Here is a 21734-nt window from a genome sequence, read left to right as displayed (position 1 = left end):
ACACCTGGGTGTCCTTTGTGCAACACCTTCAGATGTTCTGAGTGCAGAGATACAGGAATAACTGCTCTGCTCTGCTGCCTTTCATCATGATGTTGTTTTCAACAGCCAGTTCATAACGGAAACCAAAGAATGGTTTAACTTCCTCTGGCACACTGCAGACACATCTTGGCCATCCATTTTGAATGAAACGGGTGAGCGTCTGCATGGAGGGTGCTGTCTGCAGCTGTGTGCTCATTAGGGCTGGGTTAAAAAAAATCGATATATCGATATTGAATCGATATTCATGTGCTGGAGAGCTGTCTTGTCCTCTGGAGGTGACATTTCACTGATAGCTGTGATTTGTGTTGGATCTGCTTTAAGTCCATCGTCTGTGAATATGTGTCTGACATAGCTCACCTCCTTCAGCCTGAACCTGCACTTTTTTGGGTTGAGCCTGAGCTTCACCTGTCTGGCTCGATCCAACACTTTCTTCAGATCATGCTCCTTAACTCCCTTGCCACCAATGCTGATGTCATCCACGATTATGGTGCAGATTTGTTCCATAGCTGTTTTGAAGAGTTCAGAGGTAGTGCTAATGCCAAAGGGCATCTTCAGGAACTTCAATCTGCTGAAAGGAGTCGTGAACGTTGTGCAGGTGGATGAGGGGACACACTGCTTACAGCTGTCACATGTCTTTGTGCAGAGAGGACTTTACTGTGTTGTTCAGTCAGTTCATTTATTTGGCAGATGTGTACAGGTACAGCCTTTGATAGAGTGAGATCTGTCTCTTTGAGCAAGGCACCTCTGACTCAGTTGTTTCAGCAGGTTGTTGGTATCTGGTGTTGAAGTGATGCCTCTCCATCATCACGTTGCAACTCTCACGAGACTTAGGCCGGGTACGGCAACACTCTGTAGCCAAACAGTATAACAGTGAAACTGTCTCCATCTACCATAACCTCAACATGACTGAACTTAGTTCATTGACACAAGAATTTCAAACAGACTCACTAAGTTAATTTGACCCTAAGTAGCTGCCAAAATAATGGAAGGGATACAAATGACTGTCTATTAAAAGCAGGCCAAATTGGTCCCCCCTCACTGTGACTGTCCCTTCCCTTGACCTACAATGGGTTTTATTTTGTAAATTGACAGTTTTATTTCCTGCCCAGCTCAGTCTGCTCTGTGCTGCTTGACACAACTTGAAGCAGGAAGTGAAAATGCACAGGGTGCGTTTAGTGGAGCAGAGCGAAGAGGCTTTCAGGACCGTACCTCGAAGCACTGCGTCTGGTGGACACAGGCATTCACTGACTACGCATTCCATCTTCAATTGGTCGAGTTCAAATTGCCCCCTCCTCTCGTCACTGCTGCCCGCCGCCTGATATCCCAGCATGCTTTGCAAATCGATGAGCGTCAGATGGCAGCGACGAAAGGAGGGGCCAATTTTAAATTGACCAATTGAAGACGGAAAGACAGGAAGACAGCCAATCAAGCTGCAGCACCAAGCTACCAGCAGGCAACAACAGGTGACAAACGTTGCTGTAGTCTGCACATGGTGCTAGACAGGCTGCGACCAGCTCCGGTGTCTTCCTCGCAGTCGTAATGCAATGCATCCCAGTGGAATCAGCCGGTAGAAGTGGGTAAACACAAAGCCAGCTGAAAAATAAGTGGGTAGGGTATACACCGTCTATCTGCATCTACCCTGCAATACACCACTGCGTTCAATGTAGAACCAGCAAAGTCACTTTCTACTTCTTCTGTACCAACTGCTACTTCTCTGTTCTCTCCTCCTCTCTGTCCTCTCCCCTCTCTCACATTCCCCCTGCTCTCCTTCCCCTGCACCCTCCCACCTCTCCTTCTCTGCCTCTCTCCTCCTCTCTGTCCTCTCCCCTCTCTCACATTCCCCCTGCTCTCCTTCCCCTGCACCCTCCCACCTCTCCTTCTCTGTTCTCTCCTCCTCCACATTTCCCATTTTCTCCCCACCCTCGCCCTAATCCGGGCCCGTATCCTACTCCCTCCCCCAACCCTAGACCCTACCTCTACCCTGGCTCTCCCTCCCCTGCACCCTCCCACCTCTCCTTCTCTGTTCCCTCCTCCTCCACATTTCCCATTTTCTCCCCACCTCCTCCCTCTCACATTCCCCCTGCTCTCCCTCCCCTGCACCCTCCCACCTCTCCTTCTCTGTTCTCTCCTCCTCTCGGTCCTCTCCCCTCTCTCACATTCCCCCTGCTCTCCTTCCCCTGCACCCTCCCACCTCTCCTTCTCTGTTCTCTCCTCCTCTCTGTCCTCTCCCCTCTCTTACATTCCCCCTGCTCTCCTTCCCCTGCACCCTCCCACCTCTCCTTCTCTGTTCTCTCCTCCTCTCTGTCCTCTCCCCTCTCTCACATTCCCCCTGCTCTCCTTCCCCTGCACCCTCCCACCTCTCCTTCCCATTTTCTCCCCACCCTCGCCCTAATCCAGGCCCGTATCCTACCCCCTCCCCTCCCCCAACCCTAGACCCTACCTCTACCCTGGCTCTCCCTCCCCTGCACCCTCCCATCTCTCCTTCTCTGTTCCCTCCTCCTCCACATTTCCCATTTCCTCCCCACCTCCTCCCTCTCACATTCCCCCTGCTCTGCCTCCCCTGTACCCTCCCACCTCTCCTTCTCTGTTCTCTCCTCCTCTCTGTCCTCTCCCCTCTCTCACATTCCCCCTGCTCTCCTTCCCCTGCACCCTCCCACCTCTCCTTCTCTGTTCTCTCCTCCTCTCTGTCCTCTCCTCCCTCTCACATTCCCCCTGCTCTCCCTCCCCTGCACCCTCCCACCTCTCCTTCTCTGTTCTCTCCTCCTCCACATTTCCCATTTCTCCCCACCCTCGCCCTAATCCGGGCCCGTATCCTACTCCCTCCCCTCCCCCAACCCTAGACCCTACCTCTACCCTGGCTCTCCCTCCCCTGCACCCTCCCACCTCTCCTCCTCTGTTCTCTCCTCCTCCACATTTCCTACTTTCTCCCCACCTCCCCCCTCTCCTCCCTCACATCCCCCCGCTCTCCCTCCCTCCTCCACTCTCCTGCTTTCTCCTCTTCCCGGTGTTCTTCCTCTTCCCCCCTTCCCCCACTACTCTAAAGCATAGTACACATTTTACTCCAAAGCATGGCACCCACTCTATCCCCTCCAATATTCCGCCACTATTTAAAGCATGGCATAGCATGGCAATATTCCGCCACTATTTAAAGCATGGCACCCATGCTCTTAGTATTTCGCCACTATTCAAAGCATGGCACCCACTCTTCCCTAAAGCAAGGCACCCATAAGCTCTATATGTGAACATGTGCTTATTTGGCAAAAGGACTCACTACTAAAGGCTTGCAGCCAATTAAATTAGGCATAGTTTGGTTGCTTAGAAATTGACATATGTCCGTTTGCAAGATGTGCGTCTATATCTCTCATTCTCTCCCCACCTCCTCCCTCCCCCTGCTCTCTTATCCCCCACACCCCCCCCCTTCCCCTCTCCTGCTCTCTCCTCTTGCTCCTTCCCCACCTCCTATACCCTCCAACATCTCCCATTCCCTCCCCACCCCATCACTCTCTCACATTCCCCCTGCTCTTCCCCCTTCTCCTGCTCTCTCCTCTGCTCTCTCTTCATTTCTATATTTTCTATATTATCAATTGTTCAAATGTTATCTTTATTCTGTATATTCTTGTTACTGTTGTGTCAGCTAGAATCAGCTAGACATACTTTCTGTGAAGCCCTCTAAGACATGCTTGTGAATTAGGGCTATATAAATAAACTTGACTTGACTTGACTTGACTGCTCAAGGATGCTATTATACAGCTGGGCTACAAATGTAAATTGCTGCTGTTTATATTTGGAAGCCTAGGTAATGTCCACAGGCTGGCTGTTACAGTAAGTGGCCTGCAGAGGGCAGGACAGCCCAAACAGCTACAGTAAGGCACTGGCAAAATTCTGCTTTATTTCTGCAACCATTTTCACAGCGGCCATTTTGTGTCTCAAAGGCAGGGTAAACACAGGTGTTACCAAAACATTAATGATTGTTTCCAACTTCCATCCCACTTAGGTGTTCCAGTGCCAGGGCCCTCATTAATGTTTTGGTTGCACCTGTGTTGATCCTGCCTTTGAGACACAAAATGGCTGCCGTGAAAAGAGTCTATTGTAGCAAGTGCCGTTTCCTTTTTCATAGACTCAGACTAGATACATTTTTCATTCTGAGATTTACCATTATTTGCACATCTATTATTGTTTGTGTCCAAGGATTACTGTACTTGTCTAAATGTGAACACAAATAAAGATATTAAAGTGTGTGTGTGTGTGTGTGTGTGTGTGTGTGTGTGTGTGTGTGTGTGTGTGTGTGTGTGTGTGTGTGTGTGTGTGTGTGTGTGTGTGTGTGTGTGTGCGTGCGTGCGTGCGTGCGTGCGTGCGTGTGTGTTTCTCTCAGACTGACTGAAGTCCAGAAGATGAGTGTGTGTGGGGAGGAAGAGGAGGGCAGAGCAGAGTCTCCAGTACCCAGCTGTCTGACTCTGTCTAAGACTGACTGGTCTAAAGACTTCAGTAATGAACCTGGACCTTCAGACACAAAGTAAGATGACTGTTATACCAGAGGTCCCAAATTATTTTCTATGAAGGGACAAACATGAATCTGGATGGAGGGCCTTGGCCCAAAAATTAAACGTTATGTGAAATAACATAAATCTCTTGTGCAGATGCCAAACCCGGAAGAGGGTGTGACTTTGGAACTCTATAGAGCATTGGTTTTCAAACTTGTTCACATCAAGCACCCCTAAACTGACACAAACTAGAGGTTTTATTACAGAAACTGTATGAAACCCATGACCAAAACAGTGATACATTGACTTATGCAATTATAATGAAAATAAAAATCTGCTTTTTGCTGGAGACCCCCTGAAACCTCCTTAAGGATTTTCTTTTTTTTTGCTTGCCCTTTGGTGTGCCTTGGACACAACAAGTTTAAAACCAGTACAGTAGCACACATGAGACAGGCCAACCAACCAGTGTTGGGGTAACTCATTACAAAGTAAGTGTAATATATTACTTTTAGCAGTAACTCAGTAATATAACTTATTACCAATAGGATGTCAGTAATATTATACCAGTTACTCTGTCAAGTAACACGAGTTACAAATTTAGTTAATTTTTTTTTAATTAAAGCGCATAAAAATACAATCATTTCCTAATCAAATTGTGTGTTTTTATGAAAATAACCACTATAAATGACAAGAACAAAGGAAAAGGATAACATTTAGAATTTTTACACTGACATCAAGACAGTTTAAATCGTTTCCGGGATGGTTCCGGGGCTGCGATGTCATTCTGCTACTGCAGTTATTTTGGTGAAAGTAATGCAAAAGTAGTGCAGTGTTTCCCATACATAAAGGAATTTGTGGCGGGCCGCCACAATAATATTTGGACCGCCACAATAAGATGTTGACCAAAAAAAAAAAATTTTTTTTTTTTTTTTTTACAGTGCACCTGAACGCAACATGCAAGATATCCGCTGAATAAGTGTCCAATAAATGTTCATGTCATTCTGGCCAATACTTCTGTTATAGCATTTCAGTCTGGAATATGGAATATCTTTCAATAATCTATGATTTAGCTGCTAAATTGTCAAATACCGCCATCTGCTCGCTACCCAGGCACTTATGTATGTACTTAACCCAACTAACTTAACCTAACTAACTATCCGGTGTGCACAACACTGTCAGCCTAAACTCCGGCTGACACCCCAAAAACCTACAATCCGCTACAGAAAAATGTATATTGTTTGTTTATTAACTGGCCCCTCGCCTTCTATTATTTCACGAAAGTGGCAAAGCAAGTTGAGTATCCCTGACCTATAGGGAGAAATTTAGTTTGTCATTGTAAACCCACAGCACAGTAATGATGACATGTTCTTCATAGATCTAGCCTTTTAATTTTGCTCTTAAGCTTTCTCAAAGTACACCAAATTCATGCATTTTACTTTAAAATGTTTAAAAAAATCTTGCGGGGGGGCATGCCCCCGCACCCACCTACGGGGTCTGCGGTCCCCCACCACAAATTCTCAAAATCCTGTGGGAAACACTGTGTGTAATAAGTAATGAGTTACTCTACACAGACAGTAATATTGTAAAGTAACATTACTTTCAGATGAAAGTAACTAGTAATAGTATTACATGTTGAAAGTAACTTGCCCAACACTGCAACCAACACAGAGAACATGAGCACCGTGCTGAAATCATCACATTGAAGCAAACTAATCAAGACCTGCAGTTTGGTCTTCATCACACTAATGAACACAATACATTGCAATATGCAACATCACATGCATTGTTGTCTGTCTTGACTAGAACTAATGATGTGTATAACACATGTCTGTTTCAGAGGTCAGTACCACAGGCAGAGAGCAGAGTCTCCAGTACCCAGCTGTCTGTCTATGAAGAGTGACTGGTCAAGATATGAACCTCCAGACTTCAGTAATGAACCTGGACCTTCAGACACAAAGTAAGAGGACTGTTATACTGTCAGTCTACCTGAGAAGACTACAGTAATGATGATGAAAGAACATGTTCTGTTCTGTCATGTAGAATTAGTTCACTTTTGTCTAGTTCAGTGGTTCTCAAAGTGGGGTCAGGGCTCCCTGGGGGGGTTCCAGGGGGTCCCCAGCTAAAACGGGACTAAGTTATTTGCACCTGCTTTTGCACTACTTCTCTTAGTTATTCAACATATAAATAGACTCTGAAGAAAATAATATAATCATATATTCTTGAGTCCTTTAACCTCTTCTACTCCACCCCTCCCTACCAGACACTTAAAACAAATATGTTTTAGGGGGGGCTGGTGAGTTTAGTGTAAGATAGCAGGTCAACACTTTATGCCACATAGAGGTGGCATCTGAAAGCTAGAACCTGAAGGTTCATTTGAGGTGCAGCTCAGAACTGTGTGTCAAGGAACATGTTCTGTAGAATTGGTTCCCTTCACTGTTGCTTCGTTCAGTGGTTCTCAAAGTGGGGTCCCTGAGGTGGTTCCAGGGGTCCCCAGCAAAAAACGGCAATAAGTTATTTTCACTATACTTCCTTCTATAAGTAACATAATGTATGATTATTTTGGTCATGTGTTAAATACACTTTCTGTAATAAAACATCTAAAAGCAAAAATCTTATCAGATGGGGTGTGGTCTAAGTTGTGTCCATTTAGATCATCACATTGAAGCAAATTAATCAAGACCTGCAGTTTGGTCTTCATCACACTAATGAACACATAATACATTTCAATATGCAACATCACATGCATTGTTGTCTGTCTTGACTAGAACTAATGATGTGTATAACACATGTCTGTTTCAGAGGTCAGTACCACAGGCAGAGAGCAGAGTCTCCAGTACCCAGCTGTCTGTCTATGAAGAGTGACTGGTCCAGATATGAACCTCCAGACTTCAGTAATGAACCTGGACCTTCAGACACAAAGTAAGAGGACTGTTATGCTATCAGCCTACCTGAGAAGACTACAGTAATGATGATGAAGGAACATGTTCTGTTCAGGGGTCCCTGGGGAGGGGGGTTCCAGGGGGTCCCCAGCAAACACGTGAATCACTTATTTTCACATGCTTTTGCACTACCTCACTTTCACTAGCAAGGACCACACCACAACAATATATCTTTTAAAGGTTTAATGAAATTGAAATGTGTTGAGGTGCAAGTGTCTCAGTGCATGAGGATGTTGTCCCATGTCATCTGACTGGTCTGGGAGGTCGAACTGAGACCAGGCAGAGGGAGACTCAGTGTGGGGGTTCTGTCTCAGGCCGGGCAGAGGGAGACTTAGTGTGGGGGTTCTGTCTCAGGCCGGGCAGAGGGAGACTCAGTGTGGGGGTTCTGTCTCAGACCGGGCAGAGGGAGACTCAGTGTGGGGGTTCTGTCTCAGACCTGCCAGAGGGAGACTCAGTGTGGGGGTTCTGTCTCAGGCCGGGCAGAGGGAGACTCAGTGTGGGGGTTCTGTCTCAGGCCAGGCAGAGGGAGACTCAGTGTGGGGGTTCTGTCTCAGACCGGGCAGAGGGAGACTCAGTGTGGGGGCTCTGTCTCAGACCGGGCAGAGGGAGACTCAGTGTGGGGGTTCTGTCTCAGACCGGGCAGAGGGAGACTCAGTGTGGGGGTTCTGTCTCAGACCGGGTAGAGGGAGACTCAGTGTGGGGGTTCTGTCTCAGACCGGGCAGAGGGAGACTCAGTGTGGGGGTTCTGTCTCAGACCGGGCAGAGGGAGACTCAGTGTGGGGGTTCTGTCTCAGACCGGGCAGAGGGAGACTCAGTGTGGGGGTTCTGTCTCAGACCGGGCAGAGGGAGACTCAGTGTGGGGGTTCTGTCTCAGGCCGGGCAGAGGGAGACTCAGTGTGGGGGTTCTGTCTCAGGCCAGCCAGAGGGAGACTCATTCTGTGTTCGAATACCTCTACTAAGCCTACTTTTTGTACTCAAATTGAGTAGGTAGTGTGTTCACACTGTACAGTACATAAATTTTGTGTAGGCGAGATTTTCCCGGAAGTCTACTACATTCGCAAGAATTTCGTAGTAGACAGTGGGTGTGTACTCTGCTCTACTCATCCGCCCATAATGCATTGCGACTTCACAGTGGAGGGAAAAACGAAGAAAAATATCTTCTGCTGCCAGCCTGCCACGGTACGTTTTTACAATTTTCACACGCTATTTCATCACTAAATTCACTTCTGTCACCATTTGAGGCGGGTAACCAGTGGTGTATATGAATAATTTGGCATCTTTAAAAAAAAAATGAAAAAAAAAGCTCCAGACACGGCCTGCCAGCAGCCATCGTCTGCGGGAAAAAAGGCTCGTCTATCCGGATAACTTGGCCCCGTTCCCCGTAGATGGCCCCGTTCTAGTCTGCTCAATGGTGCTTAGCTAACCTTGGCCTTAAGTTAACACAGGCTAACGTAAACTGAAAAACGTTAGCGTAATACGCTAACATTAGCATAATACGTTAACGTTAGCTAACATGGCACCGGCGTTAGATAACTGCAACTGAATGTGTAACGTTAACGGTGATTAGTACCATGTAGCCTACCGCTAACTTGGTGCTCACATAGGCCTGCCCGTTTTTCTCCCCTCACAGTCACAACACTGCACAACAATGGCAGACGGCCATGCTACCACAAGGAACTACAATTGTGAGTAATGTGGCTTATGTGACCATATAATAATAGAACGACAGGGTTATAATTAATAATGAACGTGTAAGTGTTGTTGAACAGGGCTTAGCATCAGCGTAGCACCGGTAGCAGCGTTACATAACATTAAAGAGCCAAAGTTGTATGTGTCATCAATAACGTGCATATCGTTTGTTTATTCAGGGGGAGATGAAGACACCAGGCGCCTCATCAAGTGGAGGGGAGATAACGAAGCCTTGTTTACTCGAATGAGGAACACAGCCGTAAAAGGCTTTGAGTAAGAACATTGAACATGTAATTTTCATGTGCATGGTTCATTATTATATATTTAAGCAACGTTACTGTTCTGCTCTCCTGAGATGTATAGCTAATTGTACATATTGCTAGTGGACAGTTAGGTTTGTTGTTATATTAAAGGGATTAATTCAATCACCACAGGATGAGAAAACAAAACCAGACAAATATATTGAAGTGGCTGGTAGATTTGAGGCACACTATTGTAACTTGTCAGGATTACACTCAGGCACTCAGGCACACAATAACAGCATGCACAGAACCCCAGACAATCTAACATACTAGACCGCTACAATATAATGATTTACTATTTAGTGACTGGTGAATTTGAACAGTCTTTATTTAGCTGGTAGATGTTCACATATAAATGCTTATCTAAAGTGTATGCCAATTTGTCCAATGCTTGCAGGGTCTTCATCAAGGAGTACAGCCTTGAAGGGAAGGTCGAGGCTGGCTGGGTGAAAAAGAAGTGGGAGAACCTGAAGCAGAAATACAAGGTGAGCTGAAGTATCAAAAGCACTACAGTCTTGATGTTTAGCAGCTCAAAAAGTTCAGGGTCAGTCAAACTGCAATGACCCACTTCTACAGGTCTGTACTCTCTATTGAGAGTGTTCTTACTTTCTCTATGCTTGTCTGGTTTGGTCACACAACTACTCAGGACAAGACTCGGCTGCAAAGAGTAGTACGCCGAGCATCTAAAATCATCAGCTGTAGTGTGTAGTGTGCTGCTGCACTGTCTTGTCTTTTTTGTCTGAGAGCGAACCAAGACAAATTCCTATCAACTTTGTTGACATGGCAATAAATTGATTGAATCTTGAATCTTATGCGTTCACGTTATTAGTGAATAGCCGAAACAGACGTGGAAAAGGAAAGCAGAAGTGATGGAAAAGCCACGTCACTTCCTTTTCCGCATCTGTTTCAACCATCACGTGACCATTCCACTGAGGCAGGTGCATCACTGGACACAAAAGACATTGCAGAGAGCGGAACATAGCTGCCCTAAATTTAAGCACTTTCAATGAGCCATTTTTACAAACCTTTATGGCATTGATTTTTTTTAATTCACAAACTTTCAAGGACCAGTGGGAACCCTGTTGTTAAAGCGGTGCATTATGTTTATCCTAATATCCAACCCCCCACCCCGTGTCTTGTTTTGTAGGAATTGAAGGCACCATGCACGGGTGTGAGCACGGAGGGAGGAGAGGCCACTGCTGCAAGCTGGAAGTGGTTCGATGCGATGGACGAGGTGATGGGGCACAGACCATCCATAGCCCCATCGAACCTCATCGCATCAGCTACAACAGCTGTAGCAGTGGTCTCTCCTCCACAGGAAGAGAGCTGCACTCCAGCCAGGAGGAGGCGTGATCTGGAGTTGGGCTCGATCCTTCAGGAGTTCCAGGAGAGGGAAGATGCTAAAGAACAGAGAGCAGAAGAAGGGGGCGAGAGGAGAGAGAGGGAGTTCCAGGAGAGAGCGGAAGAAAGGGAGAGAGAAAGAAGAGAAGAAGAGAGAAGATACAATGAGAGGAGGGAGAGAGAGTGGAGAGAGTGGGTTGAAAGGAGAGAGCAAGCGGAACGGCGCGATAGAGAGGAGAGGCTGAGAGAGAGTCAAGCTAGGGAGGAGAGACTGCTGATGTTTATGCAGTCATTTCTGCAGAAAAAATAATTAATAATAATAATAAAAAATCTGCAGAAATGACTTGTACTGATTTTGTTAAGTTATGTTAAGTTAATTTGTTAAGTTAAAAAATCTCGTTTTATAAGTTTATACCTCTACTGTTACTGTTAATTGAGAATTACAGTTCTAAATAAATGAAACAAACAAAATATTATAGCTTTGTCAGTGCTTTCTCTCTCTTTTTAAACAATGTTCAGGTTTTGCTTTCGTTTCCAAAAGAATATACTCCTGAAAAGTGCTTGATTTTCAACATGATCAGGTCTTTCAAATGGAGTTTTGAAAATAATTACACACACTAAAGAAGGCTAGATAAGTCCTGTTGATCTGTTACTCTGGAAAAGAGCAAGCAGGTTTAGGTAGGATCCACTGGAGGTCACAGGTGCACTGTGCAGTGAGGAATTTAACACATGAAGACAACGTTGTAAAAATCCTTCAATCCAATGTGCACTTGTGAAGGCTAAGGGGTCCCAGGTTTCAGCAGCAAGTTAATTTAAGTAGCCTATTCATGTTTTCTGTATTCATCACTAAAATGGTAACTATATAAATTACCCATGACTCATATAGAGAATTCAGAATCAGCTTTATTGTTATTATGTAGTATGTAGTGTTATTCTGTAATCATACAAGGGATTTGACTTGCACAGTTACAGACAGTACATTTGATAATTTATTTGATGTTAGCTAATGTGTTCTTAAAATGTGCCTATAATTGATAACACTTTTCCCTCCTCTTTTCTCATCCGGGCTTGGGACCGGCTATGGCAGAGTTAAAAAGTGCTTCACATACAGTATCCCGAGGATTAGACTGTAGTGGCAAAAAAAAGCAGTATTCCCTATGGATGTAGACTGGAAAAATAAATAAAAATACATCAGTAATCCCTAGGATGTAGACGGGAAGATTTTTTTTTTTTTTTTTTTTTTACATAAGCAACACATTGCTGTCCACCAGATGCCTTCCGCTGCCCTTCCTCCTCCATCTTCCTCTGCCCTCAAAGGTAGTCATGTTCCTGCAGGACAGGGATCTGCTCCACCGGCGCAGACACCGCAGCTGCAAGCCTGCCTCTCAGTGTGTCCCCAGACCTCTGGACTGGCTCATCCGCCTCTTCACCATCATCACCACCATCTTCATCATCACCATTTTCCCCTGGCTCCAAAATGTCCCCATTGCTGATGCAGAGGTTGTGGAGGAACAGACAGGTAATTATCACCTCTGAGGCAAAATCCACCTTCACCTCCAGTGCCTTCAGGAAGATGGAGCGCCACCTGGTCTTCAGGATGCCAAACACCCTCTCCACCACACACCTTGCCCTGGACAGGCTTCTGTTGTACCTTGCCTCAACAGCATTCCGGACAGGTTCACGGAATGGGGTCATAAGGGGTATGGGTTGTGCCAAGCATGGGTACCCTCCGTCACCGATGAGGTACCATCCAGGAGGTGGGAAGAGCTGGTGGACATACAGAGGGCTGTTCTTGAGGACCCTGGCGTCATGCACACAGCCAGGGAAGCCAACAAAGGCGTCGAGGAAACGCCCCTTGTGGTCACACACCGCCTGAAACTGGATGGAGTGGAACAGTTTCCTATTAAAATAATCCCCTGCAAACTGTGCAGGGGGGACGATGCGGACGTGGCACCCATCAATGCTCCCCGCCACGCGGCTGAATGCTGGGGAACCAGACAGCCTCTGGAAACCAGCCCCAATCTCCTCCAGCTCATCCAAGGTGGGGAAGCGGATGACCCTCCTAAATATGGCCTGGATGCCCCTGCTGACCCGGTGCACCATGTCATGTACAGTGGTGCGGGGGACATCAAATGCCTCTGACACAACCCTGTACGAGGTGGCACTAGCTAGCCAGTAGCAGAAGACCAGGACCTCCATTGCCTTCCCCCACCCATGGTCGGTCACAGTGTCCCCCTGCAGTAGGTGGATTAGGTTCTGCAGGGTTGGCCTGGACAGTCGGAAGTCCTTCCGAAGGTCTCCCTCCCCAAAATACAGCCGCAACAGGGGAACATGGGGATTTAGCCTGTTGTATGGCCCTCTTGCAACCTGCAATGATATTTATGAAATTATTTGACTGTTTATTCTTGTTTTTATCAAATTACTATTCACTGACTATTATTATGATTATTATTAGGATTTATGATTACTTTATTGTTTAATTATACATATATCACATCACATATCTATCCATGATCAAACATACTGAGCATGAGGTTGCCTTAAATATCACTTAGCTAATGTAGTCATGAGTCTGTCAGTGTTCTGATGGTAGAGATTTCTCCCCAACTTAACATCACATTATTATGCTGTCTGAGCTAGTGAGCTGTACAAAACTAACATTAGCTGAAGTAACATTAGTTAGATAATATCCCACTTACTTCTGGGGGGTATCCAAACAGCATAGTGTACAACTGAATATACCGCAGATGACGACGAGCTCTTCGTCGTCTGATGAGACCATCATTAATCCGAGGCATGGCTTGGCGATAGGAGTCTGACCTTCTGCACACAGGCTACTGTACAGAAGAGGAACGCAGCTTGTTTTGTTTCAAAATGCTCTTTCAAGTCTCCGAAAACCAATGGTCGCGCAACAGACAGAAGGAGGCGTCATTTTTGATCAATTGACCTATGAATGAAGTCAATTCACCCGTTGTCAGGCGGTTGCCAGGGGATTTTTATGTAAATGTGATATTTGTACAGAGCAAAATGTCCAATAGTGGCGCAGCAGAAAGAAGGAGGCGTCATTTTTGATCAATTGACCAATGAATTAAGTCAATTCACCCGTTGTCAGGCATTTTTTTAATGTGATATGTGTACAGAGTGAGGTAGCGCTGTTCTGCCCAGTAACAGCTCGAAACGTCACTTTAATATGTATCACGATGATGTGTTGTCCACCGGCTCAACATCATCTAGGTGCTCCCGTCGGAGTAGTGAGGGTAGCTGCGGGTCCCCTGGTGCAGAGTTAACGTTAAAAAACCAGGCGTTATTTTTGATAAACTGACATCATTACGGGACTCTACATTGAATAGGTTTGTCCACTTATAATTTTTAAACGTTCATTAACGTGCCATATTAACATTTGTAGAGCTAAAGAATAACAGCTTTCATCCTGATTTTCAGCCCTGGTCGGCGGCCATGTTGCTGAATTCTACTCTCCCGAGCTGGTGCGAAATGCATTCTGGGACCATGCTGTAGACCAGGGGTCACCAACCTTTTTGAGGTCGAGGGCTACCTGAAGGGTAGAGAGTCATGTCGGGGGCTACCTGTTGAAATTTGCTCGATTTACCTTTAAATGAGTATTATGCATTTAATCGAGACATACACTCTTTTCTTTCACTGTTGTGAAGAAGAACTCTTCCTCCCACTCCTCTTGAAATTGGTAATGTTTTTTCTTTCACTTTTCTGCCATTGTTCTTGCGTTCCATCATTTAGCTTAGCCGACTGATATAATCATTGGCAGCTGGCAGTCGCACTGTCGCAGAGTGAATGACGTAGTGACGTAACGTAAAACTAAACTTTGACCCCAGCCCAGGCGGATCAAAATAGTTAATCAATAATTAATTATACACAGACAATAAATTATACACAGACAATAAACGTTTTTAAAACGTATGCATTGTTAAACAAATTATTTTCTACATTTGTGTGTTATTGTGGGAAGGGAGGAGAAAAACAAATAAAAAATTAATTTTTCTGATTATATTTTTTTGTTTCGTTTTTTTGTTTTTTCTTTCTTTCCCCTGTGGCTGAGCCTGTTTGTCTGTTTTGTCTTGTTTGTGTAAAAAAAAAAAAAAAAATTTTTTTTTTTTTTTTTTTTTTTTTTACATTTTTCTGAACGTGGCTTGCGGGCGCCACAGCGCCACCCCGCGGGCGACTGGTTGGCTACCACTGCTGTAGACTGTAGTGTAAACAGCTCGCATACATAATTTCATATTTAGTAGTTAGTATACAGTAGATACTCATTGAGAAAGAGTAGACAGTAGGCTAGTAGAGGTATTCGAACACAGTGTCAGTGTGGGGGTTCTGTCTCAGGCGTGTGCTGCCTGAGCTGATTACATCTTCAGAGTGTTTAACAGCTGAGCTGATTAGAGACCCGCCCCCCAGACAGATCCTGGAAATGAGACATTAGGAGAGACATGCACCAGATCTGACAAGAATGAATAAAGATGTTATTATCCTGAACCTAAGTTAAAACCTTTTTTTACATCAAAAGTCCCACTAGTATATGTGTTTTTGTTAGCCAGGAAAGCAGCAGGGGGCAGCAGCAGCAGCTCCGCCTTCTACACTTTTAGATCACACTCTCAACCTGCGTTTCTCCACCGCTGCAGGCTGTCTCTTCCCCCTCCCTTTTCCCTTCTTCTCTCACAGCTGTCCAGATGCAGCTGTCCACCAGCCAAAACAAAATGGAAACTTCCGGGTAAAAATGACACACTAATGTGATTTAAACAAGTAAATAGCCTGACTGATGCACGTTGGAGGAGAAAAAGGTGTTTCAACAAACGAAGCAGCAAACATTGTATCAAAATACTTGTTTTGATGTTAAGATGACATCATAGTGAAGCTGTAAAGCATTACTTAAAATGTGAACGTTACAACGAGGGCTTTATTTTGAAAGAGCTAAAGCGGACGACCTACTTACATTCTGGCTGACTTGACGCATTAGTGGGATTTTTGGCCAGTCTAAAACCCCTTTTAGACTGGCCAAAAATCCCACTAATATCCACAAACTAGTGGGATTTTCTTCAGTCTAAAAGTGTCCAAGCCGGGCCGTTTAGCCGATAGAGCGACCTTGCAAGTTGGGTTTTTACGTGGTGGCTCTGCTCCGGCTGGTGATATAAATCTTGGCGGTGGTCCAACCCGTGATTTTCCGACCCTGCTTCTCGTCCTCCTGAGTTGCAGCCCCTTTTCCAGCGTGAGTCAGTGAGATTCAGTGATTCCCACAGCCTGAAATTCGACTTCCTTAACGGTTAATTATTTTACATTGATGGAATATGCAGAGGAAAAAAGCATCTCTCATGCACGAGTGCACCCCACATCCCAGGCGCAGACAGCGTCAAGTCAACCAGAATGTAAGTAGGTCGTCCGCTTTAGCTCTTTCAAAATAAAGCCCTCGTTGTAACATTCACATTTTGAGTCATGCTTTACAGCTTCACTATTATGTCATCTTAACATCAAAACAAGTATTTTGATACAATGTTTGCTGCTTCGTTTGTTGAAACACCCTTTTCTCCTCCAACGTGCATCAGTCAGGCTGTTTACTTGTTTAAATCACATTAGTTTGTCATTTTTACCCGGAAGTTTCCATTTTGTTTTGGCTGGTGGAAGCTGCATCTGGACAGCTGTGAGAGAAGAAGGGAAAAGGGAGGGGGAAGAGACAGCCTGCAGCGGTGGAGAAACAGGTTGAGAGTGTGATATAAAAGTTTAGAAGGCGGAGCTGCTGCTGCTGCCCCCTGCTGCTTTCCTGGCTAACAAAAACACTATACTAGTGAGACTTTTGATGTATAAAAGGGGCTTAAGTCATTAACTTATATTAGTTATTCAACATATAAATAGGCTCTGAAGAAAACAATAGAATCATATTCTTGAGTCCTTTAACCTCTTCTACTCCACCCCTCCCTACCAGACACTTTAAATATATTTTTTAGGAGAGACTGGTGAGTTTAGTTTAAGATAGCAGGTCAACACTTTATGCCACATAGAAGTGGCATCTGAAAGCTGGGAACCTGAAGGTTCATTTGAGGTGCAGCTCAGAACTGTGTGTCAAGGAACATGTTCTGTAGAATTGGTTCCCTTCACTGTTGCTTAGTTCAGTGGTTCTTAAAGTGGGGTCCCTGAGGCGGTTCCAGGGGTCCCCAGCAAAAAACGGCAATAAGTTATTTTCACTATACTTCCATCTATAAGTAACACAATGACAGAATGTATGATTATTTTGGTCATGTGTTAAATACACTTTCTGTAATAAAACATCTAAAAGCAAAAATCTTATCAGATGGGGGTGTGGTCTAAGTTGTGTCCATTTAGGGGTCTTTGACGTGAAAACGTTTGAGAACCACTGGTTTAGTTTAGTATGAGATGATTGTATTCCTGAAGCAAAGCTTGTATAGGATACACACTTTCAAACACATTTAAATCAGTGTTATGATGCTATAACAGTGTAGAGAGCTGCACGGGCCTGACATTTTGGCCCCAGCCCGACCCAGGCCCGTGGCATTCAGGCCAGGCCCTACCCCGGCCTGAAGGGTTAAGTGAGCCCAGCCGAGGCCTGAAGTCAATAACACCATATGATGACCCATCTCTCTCTCTCTCTCTCTCTCTCTCTCTCTCGCTCTCTCTCTCTCTCTCTCTCTCTCTCTCTCTCTCTCTCTCTCTCTCTGTCTCTCTCTCTGTCTCTCTCTCTCTCTCTCTCTCTCTAAAAATACATTGTCTCTCTCTCTCTCTCTCTCTGTGTGCTGCCCGTGATGCAGACTCGACATGCGGACTGGAGAGGCTCTGATTAAAGACAGCCACCGCCACTCTCTCTGCCCCTCTCTTCCTCTTACACACACACACACACACACACACACACACACATACACACACACACACACACACACACTCTATGACTACCGTATGTGCGCTGCAATCACTTGACTACCGTAGCCGATCAAAATCCAACTTGCCACAATAATAAAAAAATGCATTGTCTCTCTCGTTTAATTGCCAACAGCAACAGTGCCCACAAACTGAAACATGTCACTCAAGCATATTGAAATTGAAACAGCAGACTTGAACCTGGAGCCCCAGACACAAAGTAAGATGACTGTTATACCAGAGGTGCCTGAATTATTTTCTGTGAAAGACCAAACATGAATCTGGATGGAGGGCCATGGGCCAAAAAATAACATTAGATTAAAACATAGGGTCGGATGAAATCTCTTGCGTGGATGCCAAAACCCGGAAGAGGGTGTCATTTTGGCATTCTATTCACCTTATGTAGCCACGCCCATTTGACCCTGTTGTGTGGCTGTATCAAAACCTCCGGCTAAAAATAATAATAAAATAAAATAAAAAATGGCTGCGCTGCTCCAATATAATCTAACTCTGAATTAACTAATAATTTAGCCAATTGTATGTAACATACCAAATTAAAAGCAAACGGCAATGTCTAAGAATACAACGCCATGTAACTGGCTCGTTAAGTCTCGCATTCCAGGGAATTACGTTAACGTCTGCGGGTCTTATTGACGTTAAGTGGCTCGCGCTGCCTCGGAGGAGAGAAAACTATCTGAAGCTTTCTTTGTTGGAGTCCAGGTATGTTTTACAAGAAAGTGCTCGTCATTGTCGACGATAACGTTATCTGACCTGGCTAACAGTGGATACTCGCTTGCTTGCTGTGTACCGGCTCAAAGTAGTAGGCTACGTTCTTTATTTTACACCCTGCACTGTCCGCTACAAAAACAACTCTTTTATTTTGCGCCGTGACCGCCGGAAGTGTTAAAAGGACCAGGAAGAATTTGGCCCACTGTAAGGTCTGAACATAAGCTGGTGAATAGAGCAGTGGTTTTCAAACCTTTTCTTGTCAAGCACCCCCAAACTGACACAAATTAGACCACGGATCCCCATTTGATAAGACTTTTGCTTTTAGAGGTTTTATTACAGAAAGTGTATAAAACCCATGACCAAAACAGTCATACATTGTGTCATTGTGTTACTTATGCAAATACAGGGACCCCTGAAACTCCTTCAGGACTTTTTTTGGTTTGCTCTTTGACTTGCCTTGGGCACAAACAGTTTGAAAGCACTACAGTAGCACACATGAGACAGGCCAACCAACACATGACAGAGAACAGGAGCACCGTGCTGAAATCATCACATTGAAGCAAACTAATCAAGACCTGCAGTTTGGTCTTCATCACACTAATGAACACACAATACGTTGCAATATGCAACATCACATGCATTGTTGTCTGTCTTGACTAGAACTAATGATGTGTATAACACATGTCTGTTTCAGAGGTCAGTACCACAGGCAGAGAGCAGAGTCTCCAGTACCCAGCTGTCTGTCTATGAAGAGTGACTGGTCCAGACATGGACCTCCAGACTTCAGTAATGAACCTGGACCTTCAGACACAAAGTAAGAGGACTGTTATGCTCTCAGCCTACCTGAGAAGACTACAGTAACGATGATGAAGGAACATGTTCTGTTCTGTCATGTAGAATTAGTTCACTGTTGCCTAGTTCAGTGGTTCTCAAAGTGGGGTCAGGGGTCCCTGGGGGGGGTCCAGGGGGTCCCCAGCTAAAACGGGCCTAAGTTATTTGCACATGCTTTTACACTACTTCTCTTAGTTATTCAACATATAAATAGACTCTGAAGAAAACAATAGAATCATATATTCTTGAGTCCTTTAACCCAGGGGTTCCCAACCTTTTGTGTGCTAATAGTCCATGGGCCAAACACCAAAATTTCACATATCGGTACCACTCAAGTGGGCAAATTCTAATCATGATTTTTGAACATGTATATATCCATAGATGATGTTTTAGTATGATAGCCTTTCCAGAATGGTAGCTTTCTCACGGTTATCAGCTCATGAAGTTAGCCAGCCCCTACAATAATTTGGATTCTAGGTGCTTATGCATATCCTATTCTAGGCTCTTTTTAGGACCTTTACTCATGTTTGATGAGAATATATTTGATAGAATTTTAAAGGGGAGCTTCCTAGCTTTCATTTAAGCTCAGTTGTGTGTCTCTCTGACAAATACAGAGGTCACAGGAGCTCCTCAAACTGTCAGTGACATTCGTTTTTCCACAATTTTCGTCTAAACTATAGTTTTATTTCAGCACTGTGGCATCTAGGAACATCAGAGATACAAACAACAAACACTGGAATACTCACAGGACTATAAGGATTCAGAAAAGGTATCATGTGCCCATACTCTCCCATCGTGAGGGGTGAATGTGGCCCTTAAGGTAGAAGAATGACTTCTCAAGGGAAATGAGCCAGAGCCCTAAATTTAACAAATCGGTACCAGCCAGGTGGGCAAATCTTACTTGTGATTTTTTTTAATTCATATACCGTACATCCCTAGATTATGTTTTTATATGATAGACCTTGATGACTGGTAGCTTATTAGTGCTTATCCCCTCTTAAATTATGGACTGCTGTCGTTCAAAACTAGGAAAGTGCCCTCCCTGGAAATCATCTTTCTTTCATTATCCGTTGCCTAGGGTGTGTCTGGACTACTGTTAATATTACATAGATATAGGCAAACTATCCTATGATATTGTACATACTATACTATACTATACTATACTAGATATACTATGCTTGTCTACTAAAGTGGCACATTTCTCAGTCAAAAACAGAGTAAATTGACACGTTTCTCAGTCAAAAATAATTTTATTTGTGTTACATTATATGAACAGCCACATTCAAAATGTTTCCAGTCTTTCAGGACAATATTAGGACAATCTACCCTTCCTGAGACACCATGCCACCCACGAGGGCAACACCATCATCGTCATTCACATCTGAGTGTGCTGGTTGGCACATTTTTGTAGTTTGCACAGGTTTGTGCACTTCAGACCATTATTGAGACCTGTGGTTTGCACAACCTCACACACTTGCAGGAGAGCAACTGCAAAACGGTCTGGTGCTGGGGAACCGCACATCCACTGGATTTCAAGCTGCCCCTCATCGTCTGTGGTCCACCCATGGTCCTTGGGGCTTGGTACAGATGGCTGGGTTTGAAGAGACCGTCTAGAGATTGCAGTCTGATCTTTTGCATGAATGGAATGCATTAATAGCCAATCCTCAAATGGTGGAAGCTGGCTGGACTCGACCTCCCCACGTCTGGTGCAGAAAAGTTGGTATCAGAGGAGGTTGACATCTGTAATGTGTGTAGCGGGTACATATTAGGCATGGGTCGATTTCCGGTTTTACCGGTTCGGTTTGGTGTACGAGCCCAAACCGGTTTGATCACGTGCGAACCGAAAAAACCTTAAAAAAAATTAAAAAAAATGTTTTTTTTTTGCCAGTCCATTCTGATTGCACTATTGTTCGTATTAGCCTCTTCTCAAGTTGCAGTAGTATGCAAAAGTCTTATTTTGTTTATTATGTTGATGTTTGAAGAAAAGTTAAGCTGAATAGTTATGAGAAATAAATACAGGGTGTGTTTGTTACACAGGTGTCCTGCTTCTTTTTATTCAGTATCATTGCTGGTTGACAATACCAGCTTAGAGGTGTATTATCGCTATCAGGTGGACTGAAGTTGCACTACAGACAGTTATGGGCCACACTCGGGAGCCCTGCTTAAAAAAAAAAAAAATTAATTACAAAAAAAATCGGTATACCGGTTCGATCCGGTTTAGACGGCAATATCGAACCGGTTTTAAAATTTTCAAACCGACCCAGCCCTAGTACATATACATAATACATGTGGCACATGATTTCCAGCAGCTTCTTGAAGAGCTCATTAGAGACATCCCAAGCACGGCCGAGCTCAAGGAAGGCTTCTTGATATGTCCTGTCTGTTCAGGGTGCCCACTTTTCCGTGTCTTGCAAATACGCTGACAGTGTTGCAGCCAGTGAACGTGTGCATGCCAATCAAGGCGCCAGCAATACTATCGCCGCGTGATTTGC

The 21734-nt window shown here is 44.6% G+C and overlaps 1 protein-coding gene across 3 annotated transcripts in view; it reads left to right on the top strand.

The window, feature by feature from the left end:
• The window catches only part of LOC310790414 (NACHT, LRR and PYD domains-containing protein 12-like), a 75159-nt gene that overhangs the window by 2221 nt on the left and 51204 nt on the right, over positions 1–21734 (top strand). For 2 of the 3 annotated variants that reach the window (XM_083652100.1, XM_083652099.1), the window contains exons 2-5: positions 4412–4552; positions 6358–6477; positions 7320–7439; positions 19106–19225. In XM_083652100.1, coding sequence (XP_083508226.1) covers positions 4431–4552; positions 6358–6477; positions 7320–7439; positions 19106–19225 — 482 coding nt within the window. In that variant the 5' untranslated portion in view covers positions 4412–4430. The remainder of the gene's footprint in view (positions 1–4411; positions 4553–6357; positions 6478–7319; positions 7440–19105; positions 19226–21734) is intronic. The other variant, XM_083652101.1, reaches the window with a different exon arrangement.

The sequence above is a fragment of the Poromitra crassiceps genome (assembly GCF_964638095.1).
Source record: "Poromitra crassiceps genome assembly, chromosome: 15".
NCBI lineage: Eukaryota > Metazoa > Chordata > Actinopteri > Beryciformes > Melamphaidae > Poromitra > Poromitra crassiceps.
Note: the sequence above shows the minus strand (reverse complement) of the source record. Positions and strands in the feature narration are given on the sequence as shown.